This window comes from Brienomyrus brachyistius, chromosome 17 (genome assembly GCF_023856365.1).
Source record: "Brienomyrus brachyistius isolate T26 chromosome 17, BBRACH_0.4, whole genome shotgun sequence".
Taxonomy (NCBI): domain Eukaryota; kingdom Metazoa; phylum Chordata; class Actinopteri; order Osteoglossiformes; family Mormyridae; genus Brienomyrus; species Brienomyrus brachyistius.
Window position 1 is genome coordinate 455,059 of NC_064549.1, and position 19,417 is coordinate 474,475.

Consider the following 19,417-nt stretch of genomic DNA (forward strand, 5'->3'; position numbering starts at 1 on the left):
TCTCTCTGTCACAGTTCTGTCCTACATGAGAAGACCCTGCTAAAGGCATTATGGGAAATGTCAGCGGAATGTGGAAGATGCATCTCCCATGTGTGGATCTGCAAGTGATCGGAAGGTTGCCAGTTTGAATCCCACAGCTGAAACAGTGACCGCTGTTAGGCCATGAGCAAGGGCCTGAATATATGGGTCAAGTGCTAGATATACTCAGTGTAGGGAGAAAATAGCTTCTGGTTTAAGTACAGTCTACATCTGAAATCGAACGTATCCATATATAATAAAACTTGTTACAGAAAGGTAAATATGATGCATTTGGGTCTACATGGGACTGGTATACGCTTGGCCAGTCACCTTTTGTCTGGGCGCGCTTTCTTATTAAACGTAATTTGGAAAGGCGGACAACATATACAGCAGAAAAGCTTCAGGACGGAGGTTTGCTGAGAACATGGAGGTGGGTTCTCCACTGTAGGGGTTTCTGGCCCACGGTTCGGAGAACCTTGGGAGAGTGTGGTGTTCTTCGGAAGACTCCAAAGACCAGACAAAAACCCAGTAATCTTTTAGTATTGACATTGGCTGTGACCGATTTGGTTATGGTTTTCCTGGGATTCAGTCCGTACCACCAAGAACTCAGAACAAAGGCAGACTGGTAGCGCTGGTGTGTGGATAAGCAGGTGGAGACTATAGGCGAACCCCACAGTAGTCGCAGACGATCCTGAGTTACATATTTAACCATTAAATCTCGGAGGATGGGAAGACGCCCCAAGAGTGATTTGTCGTTCTTTGGTTGCTCATTCCTGGGATTTGGCAGACATGTTCTAGCTGAAATGTGGCCAAGGCTGTCCCAGCGCTCTGCTCCAGGAAAAACAGTCCGGCGTGGGAGAGGTGAGAGGCAGGTGTTGGTATGAACATGTTGTCATCGGCAACACTCGACATCCATTTTTTTATGCTACAAAGCTGAAATTACAGTAAAGCACAGTATGACGGTGAGTAGCACTACTTATATCCTCTTGTTCAGTACATCCCGTAATGCGTTTCTTACTGATTTCATTCTGAATGAATGTATGTTGCATTTATATAGCACTTTTCAAGATACCCAAAGTCCTTCACAGAACCAATGGGGAGCCACTTCAACCCCCACCACTGTGCAGCCCCCACCTGGATGATGCAGCGGCAGCCATTCTGCACCAGTACACTCACCACACAGTAACTAAGGTGGTGAAAGGGCAGGAGAGAACTCACCAATGAGATACAGGGCATGATTAGGAGGCCGGATTTGAAATGGCCACAGTGGGTGGTTTTAGCCAGAACATCAGGGTACCAGCCTTACGCCTTCTAAAGACGCACAGGGGTCTTAGAGAGTCAGGACCTCGGGTTTACACGTCATCCAGAAGGACAGCACCATTTCTACAGCACAGTGTCCCCATCACTGCACTGGGGCATTGGGATCCACACAAAGAGCAGGGTGGGCTAATCTGTTAGCCACACCAGCATCTCTTCTAGCAGCATCCTAATCAGAGAGACGTCTTTAACTGCTGGCAGTTGCGAGCCGGTGATGTTTTGGGCCATCTTAGCCCAAAGATGCAGTGGGGGAGATGGAGTCCATGGTGTCGGGGGGGGTACAGGTGAGATGGCTGCCTGCGTGGACCCCGTATGACGAAACGGTCTTTCCGAGAGAGACAGAGAGCGAGAAAAACAGAACCGCCATGTCTATTCTGACTGCATGTACGGAAGGAAGTCTTACTATGGGAAGTTTGAGAACATATCTACTGTCGAAGAAGAACTGACCACTCGTGACTTCCTGATCCCCAGCATGCGACTCATATTCCCCGCCTGATCCGTATCACGTGACTTGCCATCCCCTCCTGGACCTCATCAGCTGAATCACTTCCTTTACCTGGTCCTTGACGCTTCCCAGAATCGCAGCAGTGAGCCCTCCCAGGTCAGCTCTGCTCACCCACTAACTGGTAGTGATGCTTCAGATACCCACCACTGACACAAAAACTAGGAGCTTTGAGCTCCTAGCCTCTGACAGACATCACTTAATTTAACTACCAATGGCACAACATTGGCATTTAAGCACCTACAGCACCAACTACTGCAAATGAAGTCAGTTTTTAATTTTTTTTTTAACTCTTATACTGGGTGATACAAGTAGTATTGTAAGATGCCTGTAACCAAGAAGTCTGGTAAGGGTATTACTCTGACCTTTGACCTATGACCCCACTCACTTGGCGCAGTTGTACAGGTCACAGCAGTAGCAGGTACCACTCCGCACACTCGTGTGGCGTGACTGCATCAGGCCCTGACATGGCACCTGCTGATGAGGGGGGAACCAACTGGTGCAGCATCACTGCACACAAAAAGTTACACAGCATCTGACCTAGAACACAAGAGACCCCAGGAGACAGTCCGTAAGTACAAAGTGGGTGATAATGGAATCAACACTAATGTCTAATGACATATGCCCACCATCATCATTTATACATGCAACTTAGATAAGTATTCGACAGTACTATAGCTGCCACTTGGCAGGGCTTCCAGAATGTTCCACCAGACTGCTCAACTGCAAGCACAACACGAGCAGTCTGCAGGTGCAGCAAATCCAATTCTAAGATGAAAAAAATGCAATATTAAGTAGCAGGAAAATACAGTACTCATTCATCAGCCCACCTGTTGATTCATATCAATCCATAGATTTAATTGGAATCAAACAGATACATACTGGAATCGCAACTGGAAAATAGATAAATTACTGAGAGAAGTATCAAGTACAATTTAATGGCCAATAGCCAAAACTATCTATCTTAAGCACATGTGACATGCATTGACCTCTTACATATAAGAACCTCCTGTTAGAAAATGTCACACCTGATAAAGTACCAACAAGTCTACTGAGATATAGTACGTTTCATAGATGTAATCATTTCCACAGATACAGAACTTGCACCACCCAGCCATGAGGGGGCACATATCCTATAGAAAGAATGTATATCTTTGTATGGTTACTATGGCACAGCCTGGGAACTGAGCCAGTAGCTTTCGATTTATAAATCCGTGTCCTTAACCACTATAGATGAATATGTGTAATAACCAAATATACAGAAACAGTCACATGCACACTGTGAAGATTACCTACTGTATATATGCATGCAATTTTCTAGCTAAACGTAATTCTAAGCACAGCAATCCAGCTTGCAGGGTACTCGCAAAGCTCAAATCACCAGAAAGAGAAGGGAGACAGTCGAGGCAACAAGCTGGAAGACACCATGAAGACACCATGAAGTTTTGCTCCGGAGCTCCCACAGTCGCCTACATTGGCCAAGTTGATGTTCCTATGAAGTTAATTCCATTTCATTTGTTGTTATTTACTTGACAGGGAACTGGCATGGAACTAGGGCTCCAATAAATCTGATGTGTTTTGATTTTGTAGCAAATACCTTTTCTACAAGAGCGTGTTGCAAAAATGTTGTTACCTATTCTATATGAGTGTGTTGACTGTTCTGCATGTGTAGTGCATGGTCAGTCCAACAGCTCCTGAATTCCAGTAGCCCAAGCTACAACGCGGCCTTTAGTATCTCTCTGTCGTGTTGGAAGGATCTAAACAGATCATGGAGATTATGCTGGATGTACTCAGCACACATTCTCCCGTAACAACGCACGACGTCCTACAGCTGAAATACGTCATCTGTCCTTCAAATTAGAATCTCGTCAATTGATATGTATGTATTCAGCGTCTCTCCCTGAAAGCCAGCCCTGTCTATCACAATTAGCACCCCTGATTTTATTATGACACATTTTTGCCAATTTAAAACTCCTTGTTCTCTTTCCAAGCCTACCAGCCAGTGGGTGGCGCCCTGAGCCCTCTTATTGTAATTCCCTAATGTGCTATCCAGCTCTTAATAATGCACTCAAACATGGTGAAATCTTTTTGAAAGGCATATAAACTTTTATTTGTCTTGAAATTTGGAAAATCTTGCACGCAACAAAAACCATTGTAAAAATGTTTTCTGCCAAGACCTAGGCACAAGAAGCCTGTGAACAATTGCCAAAAAACAAAATGTTCAACTTCATCTGTCTTTATACTCCATTTTCGACATATATTTCACATTTTTGTTTATTAAAAGAACATCTCATATTTAACTGCTAACTGCTTTGTGAAGTCAACGGGCAAAGCAGTTACTGCATCATCCAAGCTGTCCTCCAAAAGTATGGACTACAGTACCCATACTGCACTTCCTCCTGAGGACTACGGGGATAATGTGACCTTTAACCTCCCAAAGCAGACACATTTTCTGCCATGGTAGCATCAGAAACATCTCCTGATGATTTCTGGGTTGAAGTCATTTACCATTGGCCAAAAAAAAAGATGGTAATGAAGGACAATTATTCACAGTAAAACAGAAATGGGGCACTGAGGAAAAGTTTGGAGCCAAATTAGGCCAGAACTGAGCCCAAAGTACGGTGCTACAGTCATACTCCCTGATTTATTTGCTGCTACAAACAGACCTACATTACAGTCCTACTCCTTGCACTTACCAACTGTTTGTGATTTTTCCTGAAGGAAGAGTCCCAAAACGCCTAAGAAAGATCCAAACGAGAGCTGGAAAAGACACACAGGTAAGACCCAACGCAAGTAACTACAAGTGCTGCTTATGATGGAAAGAAATTGTTTGTCAAACCATCCACTGATCCATCCATCCATCTATCCATCCACTTATCCAGCGTATGTGGGTAGTGGTGGCTTAATGGTCAAGGAAGTGCACTCATGATTCAAAGATTGCAGGTTCGAATCCCTGACCAGCAAGGCACCATCACATTGTCGCCTATAGCTTAAATGCATAGAACACATTTCATTGTTGTGCACCAACGTGACAACTAAATTCTATAGGGTGAAACCCGGAGCTTATGCTCCAGAACATGAAACAAGAGATCCCTGGAGGACATGCCAACATGTTCCGTACATCAAAGACAGACATCACTTGTACTTTGTTCATTGTAACTTAAATTTGTCTCACTGAAAGCCTTTCCATTCATAGACTTGTGCTGCATGCTGATTTTCCGTTTCATTGTCACAACATTTTTTTGTGATTTAATATGAATAGGGTGCATTTCATGTGGATATTAGAAAAGTAAATATTAGGTGGATCCTGGTCTGTGAAGGAGACGTGGGTTTGTGTAGACATTTAAACACATACAGACGTGATTTATATAGATACAGGCGTAAATCCCACTCACAACGACTTCTGGAATGTAGCCAGCGATGCTGATGTTCTCTATGCGGGTTGCACTGTAGACCCCCAGGGTAACAATGATCAAGAACAGGCTGAACATGGCCAGCACCAACCCTCGCGCCTGTCTCTTCCTGTTCTCCATCAGAACTGGGCACACGGGATAAACTTTGTGTTATGACGTTAGCGTCTTCTCTGACAATCTATTACCAAGATTGACACAGATATGTTTTATATCAATTGTCAGGTTTCATAAAGACCGGAATTAATTTTCTGGAACCGAATACAAACATCTCATTATTATTAGCTAGATTAATAGTCATAGTAAGTTTGTAAATGATATTCTTGTTTTGTATAAGGTTATGCTTATAAATGGTGTTCATATAATTGCACAGAATAATCATGAAAATATCTCGAGATGTTCAGCTTCTCTTAAGATTAAAAATTCCAATCATTTAATGAAATGGGGAAATTCTAGTCATCTCTGAATTCTTTAGAGGAAGGTATACAAGTATATTTAACTAATTTAAACGTAACGAAAAATGTCACGCATGATTCTTCTCTATTAACATACTGCATCACGGTTTAGGCTATTTATAAATATTGTTTAATCAAGGGCATTATGTCAATTAAAAGCGTAAGTGTGTGTTATTTGATACAAGCATCGACGAGAGAATGTATTCAATGTGCATTTCCTTAACCACAAAGAAATATGTTATAGACTTGCAATATTTGTATCTTAAAGGCTCTCGACCGCAGAACTAACATAAACTGTATAAAAACCCTAACCTTCCTGCTTTTCCAAAAAACGACATCAGTGCGCGATTACTTACTTGAAATGCTGCTTCTCGGCGCTGTCCGTGGTCGGTCCTGTGCGTGCGGCGCGCGCTGCGCTCAGGCGGGGCTCCCTGTATCTCTACGTGACCTTACCGGGGACTCCGGCATTTTATGCTGTGCTCGTTTGTTCCGTGTATTTCCAAAGACATAACTATTCATACATGATGCATTCATGCCGTGTTTGTGTGTGCATAGTATTTTCTAGTTTTGTCATTTGTCACAGTTGCAATTTGATTGCAAAATCATTGCAAGCTATCTAAATACAGATGTTTCTATAATTTATGGAAATGTCATGTTTCCTATAAGGTGCATACCTGTGTGTGTGTGTTGTATGTGCGTGTGTGTGTGTGTGTGTGTGTGTGTGTGTGTGTGTGTGTGTCTGTGTGTGTGTGTGTGTCTGTGTGTGTGTGTTCCCTGCAATATGCTGACATCAGAATTGTGCCATGCTTATGATTCTAAACACTAAATGCAACTCGTTGAAAATTAAACTACAATAAAAATACAATGGAATAGTGAACAAGAAGGATTCAAAATAAAAACCAAAATATACCACTTGAAGGTAAGGTTTTCCAGTCCTTTGTAAACATGGACTGCATGCACAAAACCGACTGTATGTTCTAATCAGTGGAGGTTTCTTTAAGACATTCGAAAAAGAAAAAGTATCATTCATATCACAAAAATCTTCTAATGCCAATATATAATCACAGCGATTACAAACTAAAAAAGTGAGACCGGTTCAAAAATATCTGACAAAGTACTGTGCGAAATAGCACCGTCAACTTGAAAAGGGGAAGCAAAAAATTTCAGTGAAGCAAAACATTATCAGTCTCACTAAGCTAATAGACTTCGACATATTTCTTATCAACATCTATTTAGCAATTGATTGGTTAGTTAGAGTCCATACGAGCTGGCGTTGTTAAGAAAGTTGACAACAAAGAATGCTATGTCCGCCGGGAGTTGGCCTTCCATCGGTTTTACTTGTATTTCTATACTGCCTCTATTTCAGAAAAGGATGCACCAGCATCGCACTGTAAGCATCGGCTCACCGGGCTAATAATCACGTAAGTTTCGGAAATCAGACTAAACAGTCGGGCTACACTGGACTGAAATTAGTAACCAAAGGAAAATGTTTAGGACTATAGTGCACTGAATATTTTAATATTTACTATAATGAACTGTCAGAAAAAGTACTAATTTGTACCTTTGAGGGTACAGTTACTTGTCACGGGTTGTACCCTCAAGGGTCTGCCAGTTGTACCTTTTAAGGTACATTTACTCTGATTAACGTTTTTTGTATAATTGGGGGTACATTAATGTTACTTGTACCATCAGGTACAAAACTATACCAGAGCTATTCTGTTCTTTATAACATTTATGATCAGGTCAGAAATTATACGGGGAGGGGGCGGGGTTGCTTCAGAAATTCTGGTCACCAGCTGTCATTGGTTCTAATGTTTTTAATGCGAACTCCTGCTCATCTGTAACATGCAGCCTATAGTCAAACTGGTGGTTTTCAGATGGCTGCAGCAAGGTTGTGTTCGATATATGATGTGAGAAGCAGAGGATGAGAAGGCATGTTTATGACTGTCCGAGCTGCAGCTCAGTAGTTCCACTTTATCCGGTGCCTGGGGAGTAACATGAATGTGCTGAGTAACTGCAGGGAGGTGCGTGCACACCTGACCCCTTTCACCTGAACGACTGAAAGTGCCCACCTTTTATGGTTCTGGGTACCCCTTTTTCGACAACCGACGATCAAGCAAAATTTTCCGAGGAAACTCGAAAACATTCACCAAGTGGGTGTTCTCCCCCACAAGGGCCACGCCCCTCTCCGTTCGAGTACCCACCCCCTTATGGGCGTGGTTTGGCGAGGGGGCGGAGAAAGGCAATGCCTCCCCAGTCGCCAGCATCGAGCTGTGTTCTATGCGTGTACTTTGCACCTTTGTATTAGCGGTTTGTTGATTCCCCATAGGTAGACAAAATAATAGGTTATGTGTGCATCAGCGACGTGCGTTAACATATAAAGTAAGCAGGATGTGGTTTTTTGCCCCTCCCTTCAAAGTACAAACATCGAACTCCGCCTATGCTACCCTTCTATGCACAGCATTGAACGTATGCATACATTACTTCCATGTTACTACAGAAAGTCATTCAGAGAGTTTGCTCCCAGCGCCTATCCAACACCCCCTGCTGCGAGGTGTTTAAGCATGAAACTGGATGAGATTTTCTGTATCTGCATATATTGTAGTACTTGGTCAATTTGTTTGTTATTTTATTAACTAATGACTGATGATTTACTAGTAAATGTATTACCACTGGACATATTACGGAACGAAACTCGATCTTTATATTTTTCCAGATAATGAGCCTAAGCTCAAGTAAATCTATGAGTTCCCTACAGTACAGTGGTGAACCAGACAAGATGTGTGTTACGTTCAAAGGATGCGGAATATGAACATTAAATTGACACGCATTTTGTTTCAGGGACTTGGGCGTCTTTGCACTAACGCTGCGCAAATGTGCCAGTTCTGAATCATTTGAAGGTTTGATGCCACCCTGTGTTGGACTGGTGGTACTACACATGGTCCACGGGTCCGTCCATTTTGATTCAGCTGTTTCATCGACATGGCGGAGGTGGATGAGAGAGACCATCAAACACAGAACACAGAAAGTCAAGTTTTTTCCCCACACAGCGTTTTTTTTCACAGTTATATTCGGAAACTACACGTTTTTGTTTAATGAATGCAATGTGATGTCAGTGCGGCGTTGGTTAACCTGCAGTGTTACTGGATGGAAGTCATGTTATAACATACAATAAAACGCAAAATTTACTAGATAAAGTCGGTGTGTTGCCAGGTAGGTACGGTAGTTTCCGTTAGTTATCCTGTAATATAAAATCACATCTAGCAGCACCACGTTAAATGATCAGTAGTCTTTACTTAGATAGTCAGATGTCCTGGAGTAACATTTCAAGAACCACGTTACAACTTAGTTCAGTAATTATGAGTTCCAATTATTAATCAAACAAGTATGTGTAATTCTGCATACTTGTAATTAATCTGTGAATAAATATTCAGCATCTATGTCAACATCTACACATCAAAACAGGATGGGGTAATATCTCTTGCCATCTTTAACATTTCCGGTAACGCTTTGAAAAATAAACTGAAGATCCACAATAAATTGCTTTAATGTGATTTTAAAGCATTTAGAACTCAAAACAGCAGAACACGCGCGGTGTTCAAGTATGAGATTAAAACGCCCTTCGGTTTTGTGTCTATGATTCATGTCGTGTGCGTGTGATATGAAATGAGTTGTCATACGTTGTCAGAGTGAATAATGTTAACGATAATGCAAATATATGAAAAGCAGTTCAATAACAGCAACGTTACATTAATATGTAAGAATCTTCTTCGTGTTTGTGCGGGTGAAGAATACGAACCGCAGGCAGCAGGAACAGCGATGCGTGCCTGTCTGCCCCCTGTCTGTACCACCGCAGACCAAACGGCGTGCGCTTTATCACTAGAGGTGATTGCAAAAGACACATAACTTGCTTTTATTAAAATGGATATTTTTTTTATTTCACAAGTTCTATTTCCATACAGGTCTTAAGGCATCTGCACAAACCACATTTTGCAGAAGTTAAAAAATCATTTTCTTCTGATGGCAGCCCAGTATAACTGTTTTTTAAAGTTCTTTCTCTCTTTAAATAATTCATATTGTTGCTTAATTTCTTCCTAAGATTTATTCCAATGGTCAGAAATATCGATTAAATATGTACATAGATAAACACCACTGATACAACAGGTCGCACATCACAAAATTGTAAAGATCACAGCGAATGGCAGCACCAGACACCTATATACAGGGTCCCTAAAGTGGCACGCCATCCTGATGAGGATTTTGGCCTTGTTCAGGTGGCTAGGAGGGAATAGGACTGTTCTCTGGCAGTGTGTGAATATGCGAGTGTGTGTGTGTGTGTGTGTGTGTGTGTGTGTGTACCTCCCGGTGGTGGGTTCTACTCTAGGACCTTCACACGGAATGTCACGCGGCCCAGGAACTTGTCGCGGTCGTCGTTGTTGCGCAGGTCGCTACCTTCCACCTTGCACTCCACCACCAGCTCCGTGTTGAACTCCTGCTTGGTCAGGAGCAGCTTCACCGCCACCAGGGGCTGGACATATTTTGGCTGTGGGGGGAGGGGGGGTTACACGGACACTCAGCTCACCCACGTCACAAGCTCCTCCTGGGCGTGGCTAAAAAAAAATCGCGGAAGAGAGCTACTTACGTGAGCCTTCTTGCCATAGTAGGGAAAGTACATCTTGTCGAACCTGCCCTCTCCGGGAAAATACTGCATTTGCACTTCGGAGTCTCTCTGTGGAGGAGAAGGGGTAAGAGCAGAGGGCCCATCTGACACGTCCAAAAGCAGTTTGGAAGCGATTCAATCATAGAGAGCCTTAGGAACGCAGATCCCAACCATCTTTGCTGAGATCACAGATTCCTAGAATGATACTACTTCAGTTTGATGGTATTATATACATTGACGTGCAGATAGGGCGTTTAATATCAAAATATCTACAGAACTGCAGAATAAGAATCGGAAGAGGGTGGAAATTAAATTATTTAGATGTGGACAGCTATGTGGTAGAAGGGCAGCTCTTTACTGCCGGTGCTTTCAGCTAGGTTTGGAGGTTAAAGGTCGTGTGTGTGTGTGTGTGTGTGTGTGTGTGTGTGTGGATTAGGTTTCTATTACACTGTGGGGGGCCAACTGTCCCCCACAATGTAGTAAAAACTTGTTATTTTGACATTGTGGGGACCATTTCTTTGGACCCCCGCAAAGATATGTGAACGCAATCAAAAAAGTAAAAATGCCAAAGGTCTCATAATTTGTTTGCTTACATATGGTTAAGGTTAGGGCCGGGTGGGGGTTAAGGTCGCCATGTTGGGATTAGAGTTTTCCCCTTAGAAATGAATGGAGAGTCCCCACAAAGATATAATTAGAACCTGTGTGTGTGTGTGTGTGTGTGTGTGTGTGTGTGTGTGTGTGTGTGTGTGTGTGTGTGTGTGTGTGTGTGTGTGTGTGTACACCCAGTAGCAGGGTTGACAAATAAAAATTTAGACATGCAAGCGAAGAACAAACCAGACTTTACACACACATCAAAATACCAGACAGGACAACAGCGAACATCTCACATCCATGTCCCAAAAGGAAATGTGTTATGTATTACCATACATAAGTGTAATTACTGAGTACATCCACACATTTGCTAGTGGGAGAGGGGCGTGAGTCTTTGGTACAGAGCGTGTGTGTGCACGTGCGTCATCCTGCTTACCTTTGCAGTGCAGTTGATGTACGGATCACCTCGTGGCTTCAAACCAATGATCTGCAGAGAGAGAAAATTGCAGAGATATTTCTAGTTGTAGCAGCAGGACAGACAAGGCAGGCAATGGCCTGGGGCCCCGGGCTGAAAGGGGGCCCCCGAGGGTAGCCATTTACATGGCACATTGCAATGACAAATCTGCTGTATTTGTGTATTCTGTTTTTAGCAAATAAAAATAAATGATGTGTGTTTAATTTAGACTTGATGCTAAAATAATAGTGATATATTTTACTATATCGGGGGAGGGAGAGTTAAAGGGCCCCATGGAGTTTGTTTTTTAGGGCCCCCGAGTCCCTGGTAACAGTGCTTTGTGTGTAGAATGAGCAGGTGTTTCACTGTTGGAGGCCAGTTCACTGATAATGAAGTTCTCCTCCACAAAGGTCCCTCAAGGAGCTCCAAAGCCCTGACACTGCATCTGACTGCATGCCGGACTGCTGCCATGTCCCACGTTCCCCAACAAGCCTGATCTCATGACTCCTCTGATGAATGAAGCGGAACAGAGAGGGCCACAGCTAGCGGTGACCATGCGAACAGGTGCTCTGAGACCTGCATGACCCCCAGCAGATCCAGTGGCTGGGGAAGAACCGCAGATATACACTAAACAGAGCTGGAAACTAGAGGAAGGACTTACCCTATTCATCTTCACCAGAATGCAGGGTTTCCCCTCAGCGTAGCCGAAGCTGGGGTCCGACAGGCCCGAGCACTGTCTCAACGTGCTCCGTCTGAACAGGCAGACCTTCTTCTCCTCTTCGGCGTCCTGCTCGAAGTACGTACCAGACGGGCACGCCACGTTCTTCTCCTGCTCTGTGTCGTTGTACTCTGGGGGAGGGAGGTACACAGGAGCAGAGAGAGAGAGACGTGCCCGTCACGCACGCAGTGTGTCGGCCAGAGACGTGCATTCACCGTCACATACAGAGAAGCTCACCCTCACGTGCCCTGGTGAAATATGTCTGGATAGTGAATACCTACCTCAGAAACCAGCATGCAGAACTGCACTGGATGCCTGTGCCCAGACTTGGGTAAGATGGAGGTTCTTTGCTGAAGTGTCTGCGATGCAGTGGAGAGTCAGTGATGCAGTGGAGAGTCGGTGCTTGGGTATCTGCGATGCAGTGAGTATTCTCTGCTAGAGTGTCTAGGATACAGTGGGGGTTCTGTACTGAAGTGTCTGTGATGCAGTGGAGGGGGTATGCTGGGGTGTCTGTGCTGCAGTGTCTGTGGTGCAGAGGGAGGGTGTCAACGTCACGGAAGGGCTTACGCTGCAAGAAAGACTCCAGATTATTGACATACTGATTGTAGCTGCTCTGGACTGTCCGGTTGAAGACGATCTCCATGGATTTGGGCCGGATCACCAGCCCTGGGAGGCAGAGAAAGTCCCAGCAGAGGTTTACAGATGTGATTCGTTTCACCCTCCTATCAATCTTTTCTGCAAGCCATTACTCTACCTGGATTGGCCACTCTGTCCCGGTACCGTGGAGTGTAGTCATCCAGTGTCTGCAGCATGATCCACATCGTGAGACTGAACATCCCAGCCAGGAAGCCATAGAAGACCAGGTAGAACAGGAGGATGAGAGCTGGAGAGCAGATGAGAGAGCTAACGCATCATCTCGGAACGCTTCCTTATTCCTGGATGACAAACAAAAACTTACTGCAGGCTGATCACCTAGTTCTTTTGGGTACCACCTTGTAGATTAAGCTAGATACAAAAACTGAAAAGAGGAAAGAAATTACAGAATCATTGGCCAAAAGTTTCCTCCAAGCTGGCCAACAAATCATTCATTATTCACCTTCCTAGCCAGCCAATCATGTGACCTAGCAGAGGCCATAATACCACCAACTAGCCAATCAGCACTCAAGAGACAAATGAGTTGTGAATATTCCTCAGCCAAACACATACACACCCTGCGTAATCCATTGTCAGTCAAATACATACACCACATTCGAATTTGATGTGCACCAAACACACACTCCATCGCTGTCAAACACACCGACTCAACCCATCTAATCAATTTCAATCAAATCCACACACACCCCCATCTAATCCATTGTCAATGGAATACACACATTCCTGTCCAATCTACTGTCAATCAAACACAGAAAGACTCAATGGCCAAAACGCAACATGATTCTGCTTTTCCCCTCCACTTTAAAGCAGGCGCCTGCAGCCATTTTATATGCCTCTAAAGAGAAGCATGGTCACACGTGTTCCGGAGAGGCCATGCAGGATCCGCATGCTAGAAGGCTTCTTGAATATGTCAAGCATTCTGGAAATGCAGCTGATCTGAGGACTGACACGTCTGATCCCGCTCTTGCAGCAGATCTCATTAGTGCTCGGGTACATAGAAAGACGACTCAGCCCATCAAGAAGAGAACGAGATCAGCCACTTCCCATGTCAATGCGAGAGATCAATCAAAACCACAAGGTTTCATGAGACTCACGGTTTCGCCATCAGTACTTTCGTCAGAGAATCACTGTGTACTTGTCACACCAGGAGCAATTAAGCTGGGAGCACAAGAGAGGCCATAATTGATACGGAAGGGCCAAGCTTATCACTAACCAATGATATGCTTTGAATCAGCAAGTGACAAGAGAGGAGGCCTTTCAGAGACCAATCAGCTTTCAGCTGGGGCCAGTGCCTCTGTAGCCCCGCCCCTGTATACATCCCAGGGTCACACACACTTGCCTCGGGGGTGAGTGAAGACAGCAACATTAGCAATGATTTTACTTCACTATGGTACCAAAAGCCATGACACAGTAGCACATGAGCGATGCCCGGGGGGGGGCAGAAAAACCTCCTCCCTGGGTCCATTTAACATGAGATCATACACATGTGTAAAAACTACGAGACTTGTAAGTTACACATAAGTTGCTTATGTGTAACTTTCTCACAACACCTGTATGAACAAATAACTCCCCCACCTAATATTAATTACTCATCTTATGTTTATTACTAACATGTGTTTACCTACAGCCCATCGCACTAAATTTTGTTTCTTCCCTGGAGAAGAAAATAATGTCTAAAATGACCTTCTCCGTTTCACCAGTACATAACACTATGTGCATCTCAGGCAGTATTTCATTACTACGTTTCCCATAAAGCGTCTGCGCTCTCTGGGAAAACCCGTTTGACCTTGAGATGGCGCCGCGCCTCGCTGCTCCAACTTTACGCTAATTAATCGTTTCGGCGGTGGATTGCTTCATATTACAGTGTAATGTTATATCAATATTGTATGGGCGGAGTACCTCCACCGAAGATAATAAATCTTCCAAGGCTTCTTACAAGTCAGTTTTTAATAATGCATTTCCGTTGATTATCTGCAATCCAATATCGATTAACGTCCTATTGATATGAGAAAAATGGGCATTATTTTGACAGATGCCTTCCGTCACATTTCGCGTGTGTTGCACGTTTGATATAAAGATTGGGGGTAGTGGGGAATCGGCAGATTTATGCACATTATAGATGGACGTGGAGTCCGTCACTGGGGACACGGATGCTGCAGTCCGGTACAGTCAGACCGCTATAGCTCCATACACCTCGCGAAACATTTCGCTACCAAGCTTTGCTAGTTATTTATGAAAACTTAGCATCCACCACGAAATCTGTGGTTTCCAATCAATGCCATGAAACCCACATCTTGGATGCGGATGCCAAAGATAATCGGTCAGGAAGTTACATGCGCATTCGCATATATGACATTTCGCCCGACGGTGCCTTGGTGGTGTCACTAAGCAGGCATGATGACATTAAATATCGCCGCACGTCCAGCCCCGTCCCCTTCATGCGGGTCCTCCTCTCAAGACGAGCCTGCTTAACACGAGTGACTCAAAAGCACATTTAACTGCACTGCGGTGACACTGCTCGTTATATCTACCCCCCACCCCCAAGCAACATCTGAGTCTCACCCTCTTTGATGCTATCAGCTCTTGACATGGAAATGCCGTATAAATATTGCTGCGTTTCGTCCATCGGTGTGTCATGATGAATCTCATTATTAATCTGATCATTATTCGATTTAAAAACCTGCGAGAATGTGGCGCGATGGAAGCGCCCGTCTGATCACGCTTCGCTACAGCTGTGTACGGAACGGCATTAATGCCTTGGCCATTCGGTCCAAAGGAGTCGAACCATTCAGCAGCGCTTCTGTCTCATTTATCTCTTTGCAACGCGTTCGAAGCAAGAAACAATTTACAGAAGAAAATAATGAGTGAGGCTGCTCTGTTTTCTGGGTTAAATGTCTCATTTTAACATATAATTGCAAAAAGACCGCAAGATTTTCAGATATGAGGAAGCGATTTAGATGTAGTCCCCTATATAGCTAGCCCAAGGAAAGCAGTTTATTAAAAAATATCCTTATAAATAGCCCAAAGACATCTCCCTAAACGGATTAAGAGAAATATTTTTTCTGTTTTATTTTTTGCATTGTACTGCATTTAAAAAGCAAAAGGTTAAATGAATGAAATCGGCACGTTTCTATATATTTCAACTAATTCCATGTCGGGTTTCTTGCCATATAAACCATGTCCGTATCGCTGCCCTTCTATTTCATGACTACATCTTTCTTCACATGAACCGGCATCTTACCCCAGCTGCTGGCTGTCCGACCCATGAACTCTCCATTCCGCGGATTATAGAAAAAATCTTTCCAGCTGGACTGGTTCTGTTCTTCGGTTTTCTCCTCCTTGTTCGACATGGCTTCACTCGTGTTTGGCTAAAAGGCGTGCGGCTGACAATTAAGAATAAGGTTTGTCAGGTGCCAGTGCGGCTGCAGTGTTTAATGGAGAAATCAGGCAGGTCCCCAGCGGCGTCGCTTCTGAGCGCACCGAACCGCACCGGACCGCAACGCAACGCAGCGCAGCGCAGCTCAGAGTCGGCGAGTCCGAAGGAGGGTATATGAACAAGCGCAAGCGCAGTGTGTCCATCCCCTACCCCTGCTCTCTTTAAGTCATTGGATTAAAAATATTATCGATGTAATTTCAGCATCCTTCAAACTGGGAGGCAACAATTGTGTTTCTGCCTGCACTTTTTGCTTTCTACATTGGGGGTTTCCGAATACCAGTCTATTTGGCTATTTAACTCGATCAAAGTTTTCCAGATTTTCAGCTGGACTCATCAATCCATCCTATATTAGTAACCTTATACCAAAACAGGGCTGCAGTGAACCACAGTTAGATAGATGCCAGCACTGGTCACCACATAGAGCTGTTTGCTGATTTACAGACAGTATTTAGATTATTACTGTTGATCTAAATGACATTCATCCAACCACCTATCTTCTAACCACTGGTCAGGTTCATGTGGGATTAATTATGTCATGCAAATACACTCTCAGAAAGAACGGTACCAATTTGTACCTTTGCTGTCACTGGGGCTGTACCCTCAAGGGTGAATGTACCAGAAATGGAATCCGAGGAACATTTTTGTACCACTGGGGGTAAATGAATGTTGTTTGTACATTGGGGATGTTCCTCGGAATCCATTTCTCCTTAAAAATAACCTACAGCTAAGGGTGCAATTGTCAGACCCTTGAGGGTACAGCCCCATCGACAAGCAAAGGTATAAACCGGTACCCTTTTTACGGACAGTGAATGTTTGCTTTCCATCAAAGACATTCAATTCATTTGAGCAAATAGACCGGAACGCAGAGGAGAATTCTGCCCTACTGATCACACATACCTACTTGTGACTCACCCCTCAGGAATCAATTTTGCATAATCAGCAAACAGCAGTTCCCTCTGGATTGAGCTTAATGTGAATGTCGGCGAGATAATGGATTTGAAACGTGCGGAATGGAAAATCCCTCGTCTATATGAAGAAGATGAGAGGATGCTCGCAGGTCTGTCTACTTTACCAGGCAGAATTTCTCATGTCCTTTAACAGAACATATTTCTCTTATTTCATCTGACTCGTCTGCCGCAGATTATGTGAAGAACTTTCATATACACATACTCAGTCCCCTGGTCATTCCTGTAGGACCTTCTGTAAACTCCATATTCATTCCAGACATTGTACCCTGGCAGCCACTGCATCTACTCATATTATTAGAGAATACATGCATCATACTGTCATGCCACATTTCCATTCTCAGTGCACTGAATCCTTTCTGGTCATGAAGGAGTCCAGCACACAGCTCTCACCTTCAAACCAAAACCCTAACAGTTTTAATAAGTTACATTTTTACTGTGGACAAACATGGTGAAATGTTTGGTTTGATGATGCGTGGGATGTGCATTGCCTCGAAATACCCTTTCCACCTGCAAATGGACGAGATCCCTAATACAACAGCTCTGCGCTTGCTGTCCTGACTATACTTGCAAACGCCCTTCAGCTGTGACCATTCGCGTGTCTTATCGGCTGTGTGCATTTATTAACAGCTGTTACATCACACCATCTAACCGTAGGCCTTAATAATTTACATTTAAGCACAACTCTGTTTTTCGTACAAGGAAATACAAATGTTATATCAAACGGTAATGTGACTTTTATATATTTTACTGAAAGAGTGCGGAATGTATGAACTGGAATTCAACACCAGCAATTTTAGTATCTGAAGGGGTTTTTGAAGTCTTCTATTTTTTCCTAAGCAGAAATGTGAACAATCTGTGGGGAACGCAGTTCCTAAAAGCTATCTTTGATTTGCCTGCCGTATATTGTCATGCACACACAAGGCTATGGATCGCCAAACGGCACCGTGCATTGAGCTGATCGTGGAAATATGATGGGCCACAGGGGTTGAACTTGCTATGTTCTTCAGCAATTATCCACTTTAGAAAGAGAGTCGTATGTAACACGTAAAATAATCCTGATGCAGAAGAGAGCGAAACAGAAAGACCAAGCTGAAGGAACCCGCGTGAATGTGTGACCGGAATCGCAGTGATTCTCACACGTAACGTTGAATAAGCCACATGAACCCGGATTCAGCGGCTGGGTGGAATTCCTGACCGGCAGGAGCCTGCAGGTCCTTCAGTGCCGCAATTAGGCTGCGTCAGCAATTTGAGCTGAACAGAGCCAGCAGCTGAGCCACAGTAGATGAGAAGCGGCGTGAATCTTTATTGATTTTTTAAAAGTTTGCTTCCATTTGTTACTGTAGCCGGCACCAAGCTGTCTGCATTCCCACAGCACTACTCTCAGTGAAAACTCTGCACTGGAAATGTAAAAAGCTTTTACAACAGGCTGGTTCTGAGGTTTGTAACTGAGGGCTGCACACCGGCCTCCATATCTCTACCCATTACCCTGTTGCAATTTGAATAAATCTGCTTGCCAGGCTGGGGCAACCATCCCTGCACAAAAAGGGGGAGCCGGTTATTACGCTCTTAGCGATCACAACACACATGCTGATGCTAATGGTATCCTGGCCCGCGGTGTATTAACACACATGCTAATGGTATCCTGGCCGGCGGTGTATTAACACACATGCTGATGCTAATGGTATCCTGGCCGGCGGTGTATTAACACACATGCTGATGCTAATGGTATCCTGGCCGGCGGTGTATTAACACACATGCTAATGGTATCCTGGCCGGCGGTGTATTAACACACATACTGATGCTAATGGTATCCTGGCCGGCGGTGTATTAACACACATGCTAATGGTATCCTGGCCGGCGGTGTATTAACACACATGTTGATGCTAATGGTATCCTGGCCGGCGGTGTATTAACACACATGCTAATGGTATCCTGGCCCGCGGTGTATTAACACACATGCTGATGCTAATGGTATCCTGGCCGGCGGTGTATTAACACACATGCTGATGCTAATGGTATCCTGGCCCGCGGTGTATTAACACACATGCTGATGTTAATGGTATCCTGGCCCGCGGTGTATTAACACACATGCTAATGCTAATGGTATCCTGGCCCGCGGTGTATTAACACACATGCTAATGGTATCCTGGCCGGCGGTGTAGGCTTATCGCTTTCTTGCTAACACTGATCATGGCAATGCTCCTACATTCACATGTATTTAGCAGGCCCTTTAT

The 19,417-nt window shown here is 44.1% G+C and overlaps 1 protein-coding gene and 1 long non-coding RNA gene across 3 annotated transcripts; both read right to left on the minus strand.

Annotated features, from left to right (window-relative positions):
* Positions 1-16: 16 nt before the first annotated feature.
* LOC125711350 (uncharacterized) lies at positions 17-5,360 on the minus strand. Its single transcript, XR_007383001.1, has 3 exons — positions 5,233-5,360; positions 4,534-4,597; positions 17-2,605 (listed from the first exon to the last, which is right to left on the minus strand). It is a non-coding gene; the product is annotated as an uncharacterized LOC125711350 (long non-coding RNA).
* A 4,253-nt stretch (positions 5,361-9,613) lies between these two features.
* On the minus strand, positions 9,614-17,496 carry atp1b3b (ATPase Na+/K+ transporting subunit beta 3b). Of its 2 annotated transcripts, none has more exons than XM_048980155.1 (7): positions 17,113-17,496; positions 12,880-13,008; positions 12,693-12,791; positions 12,069-12,256; positions 11,390-11,440; positions 10,345-10,431; positions 9,614-10,245 (listed from the first exon to the last, which is right to left on the minus strand). In XM_048980155.1, the coding sequence occupies exons 2-7, from the start codon at positions 12,959-12,961 to the stop codon at positions 10,078-10,080; spliced, it is 675 nt and encodes a 224-aa protein (XP_048836112.1). In that variant the 5' UTR covers positions 12,962-13,008; positions 17,113-17,496; the 3' UTR covers positions 9,614-10,077. The 2 variants fall into 2 exon arrangements, with proteins under 2 accessions (XP_048836112.1, XP_048836111.1); XM_048980154.1 differs by lacking the exon at positions 17,113-17,496 and adding an exon at positions 16,021-16,907.
* Between the last annotated feature and the right edge of the window lie 1,921 nt (positions 17,497-19,417).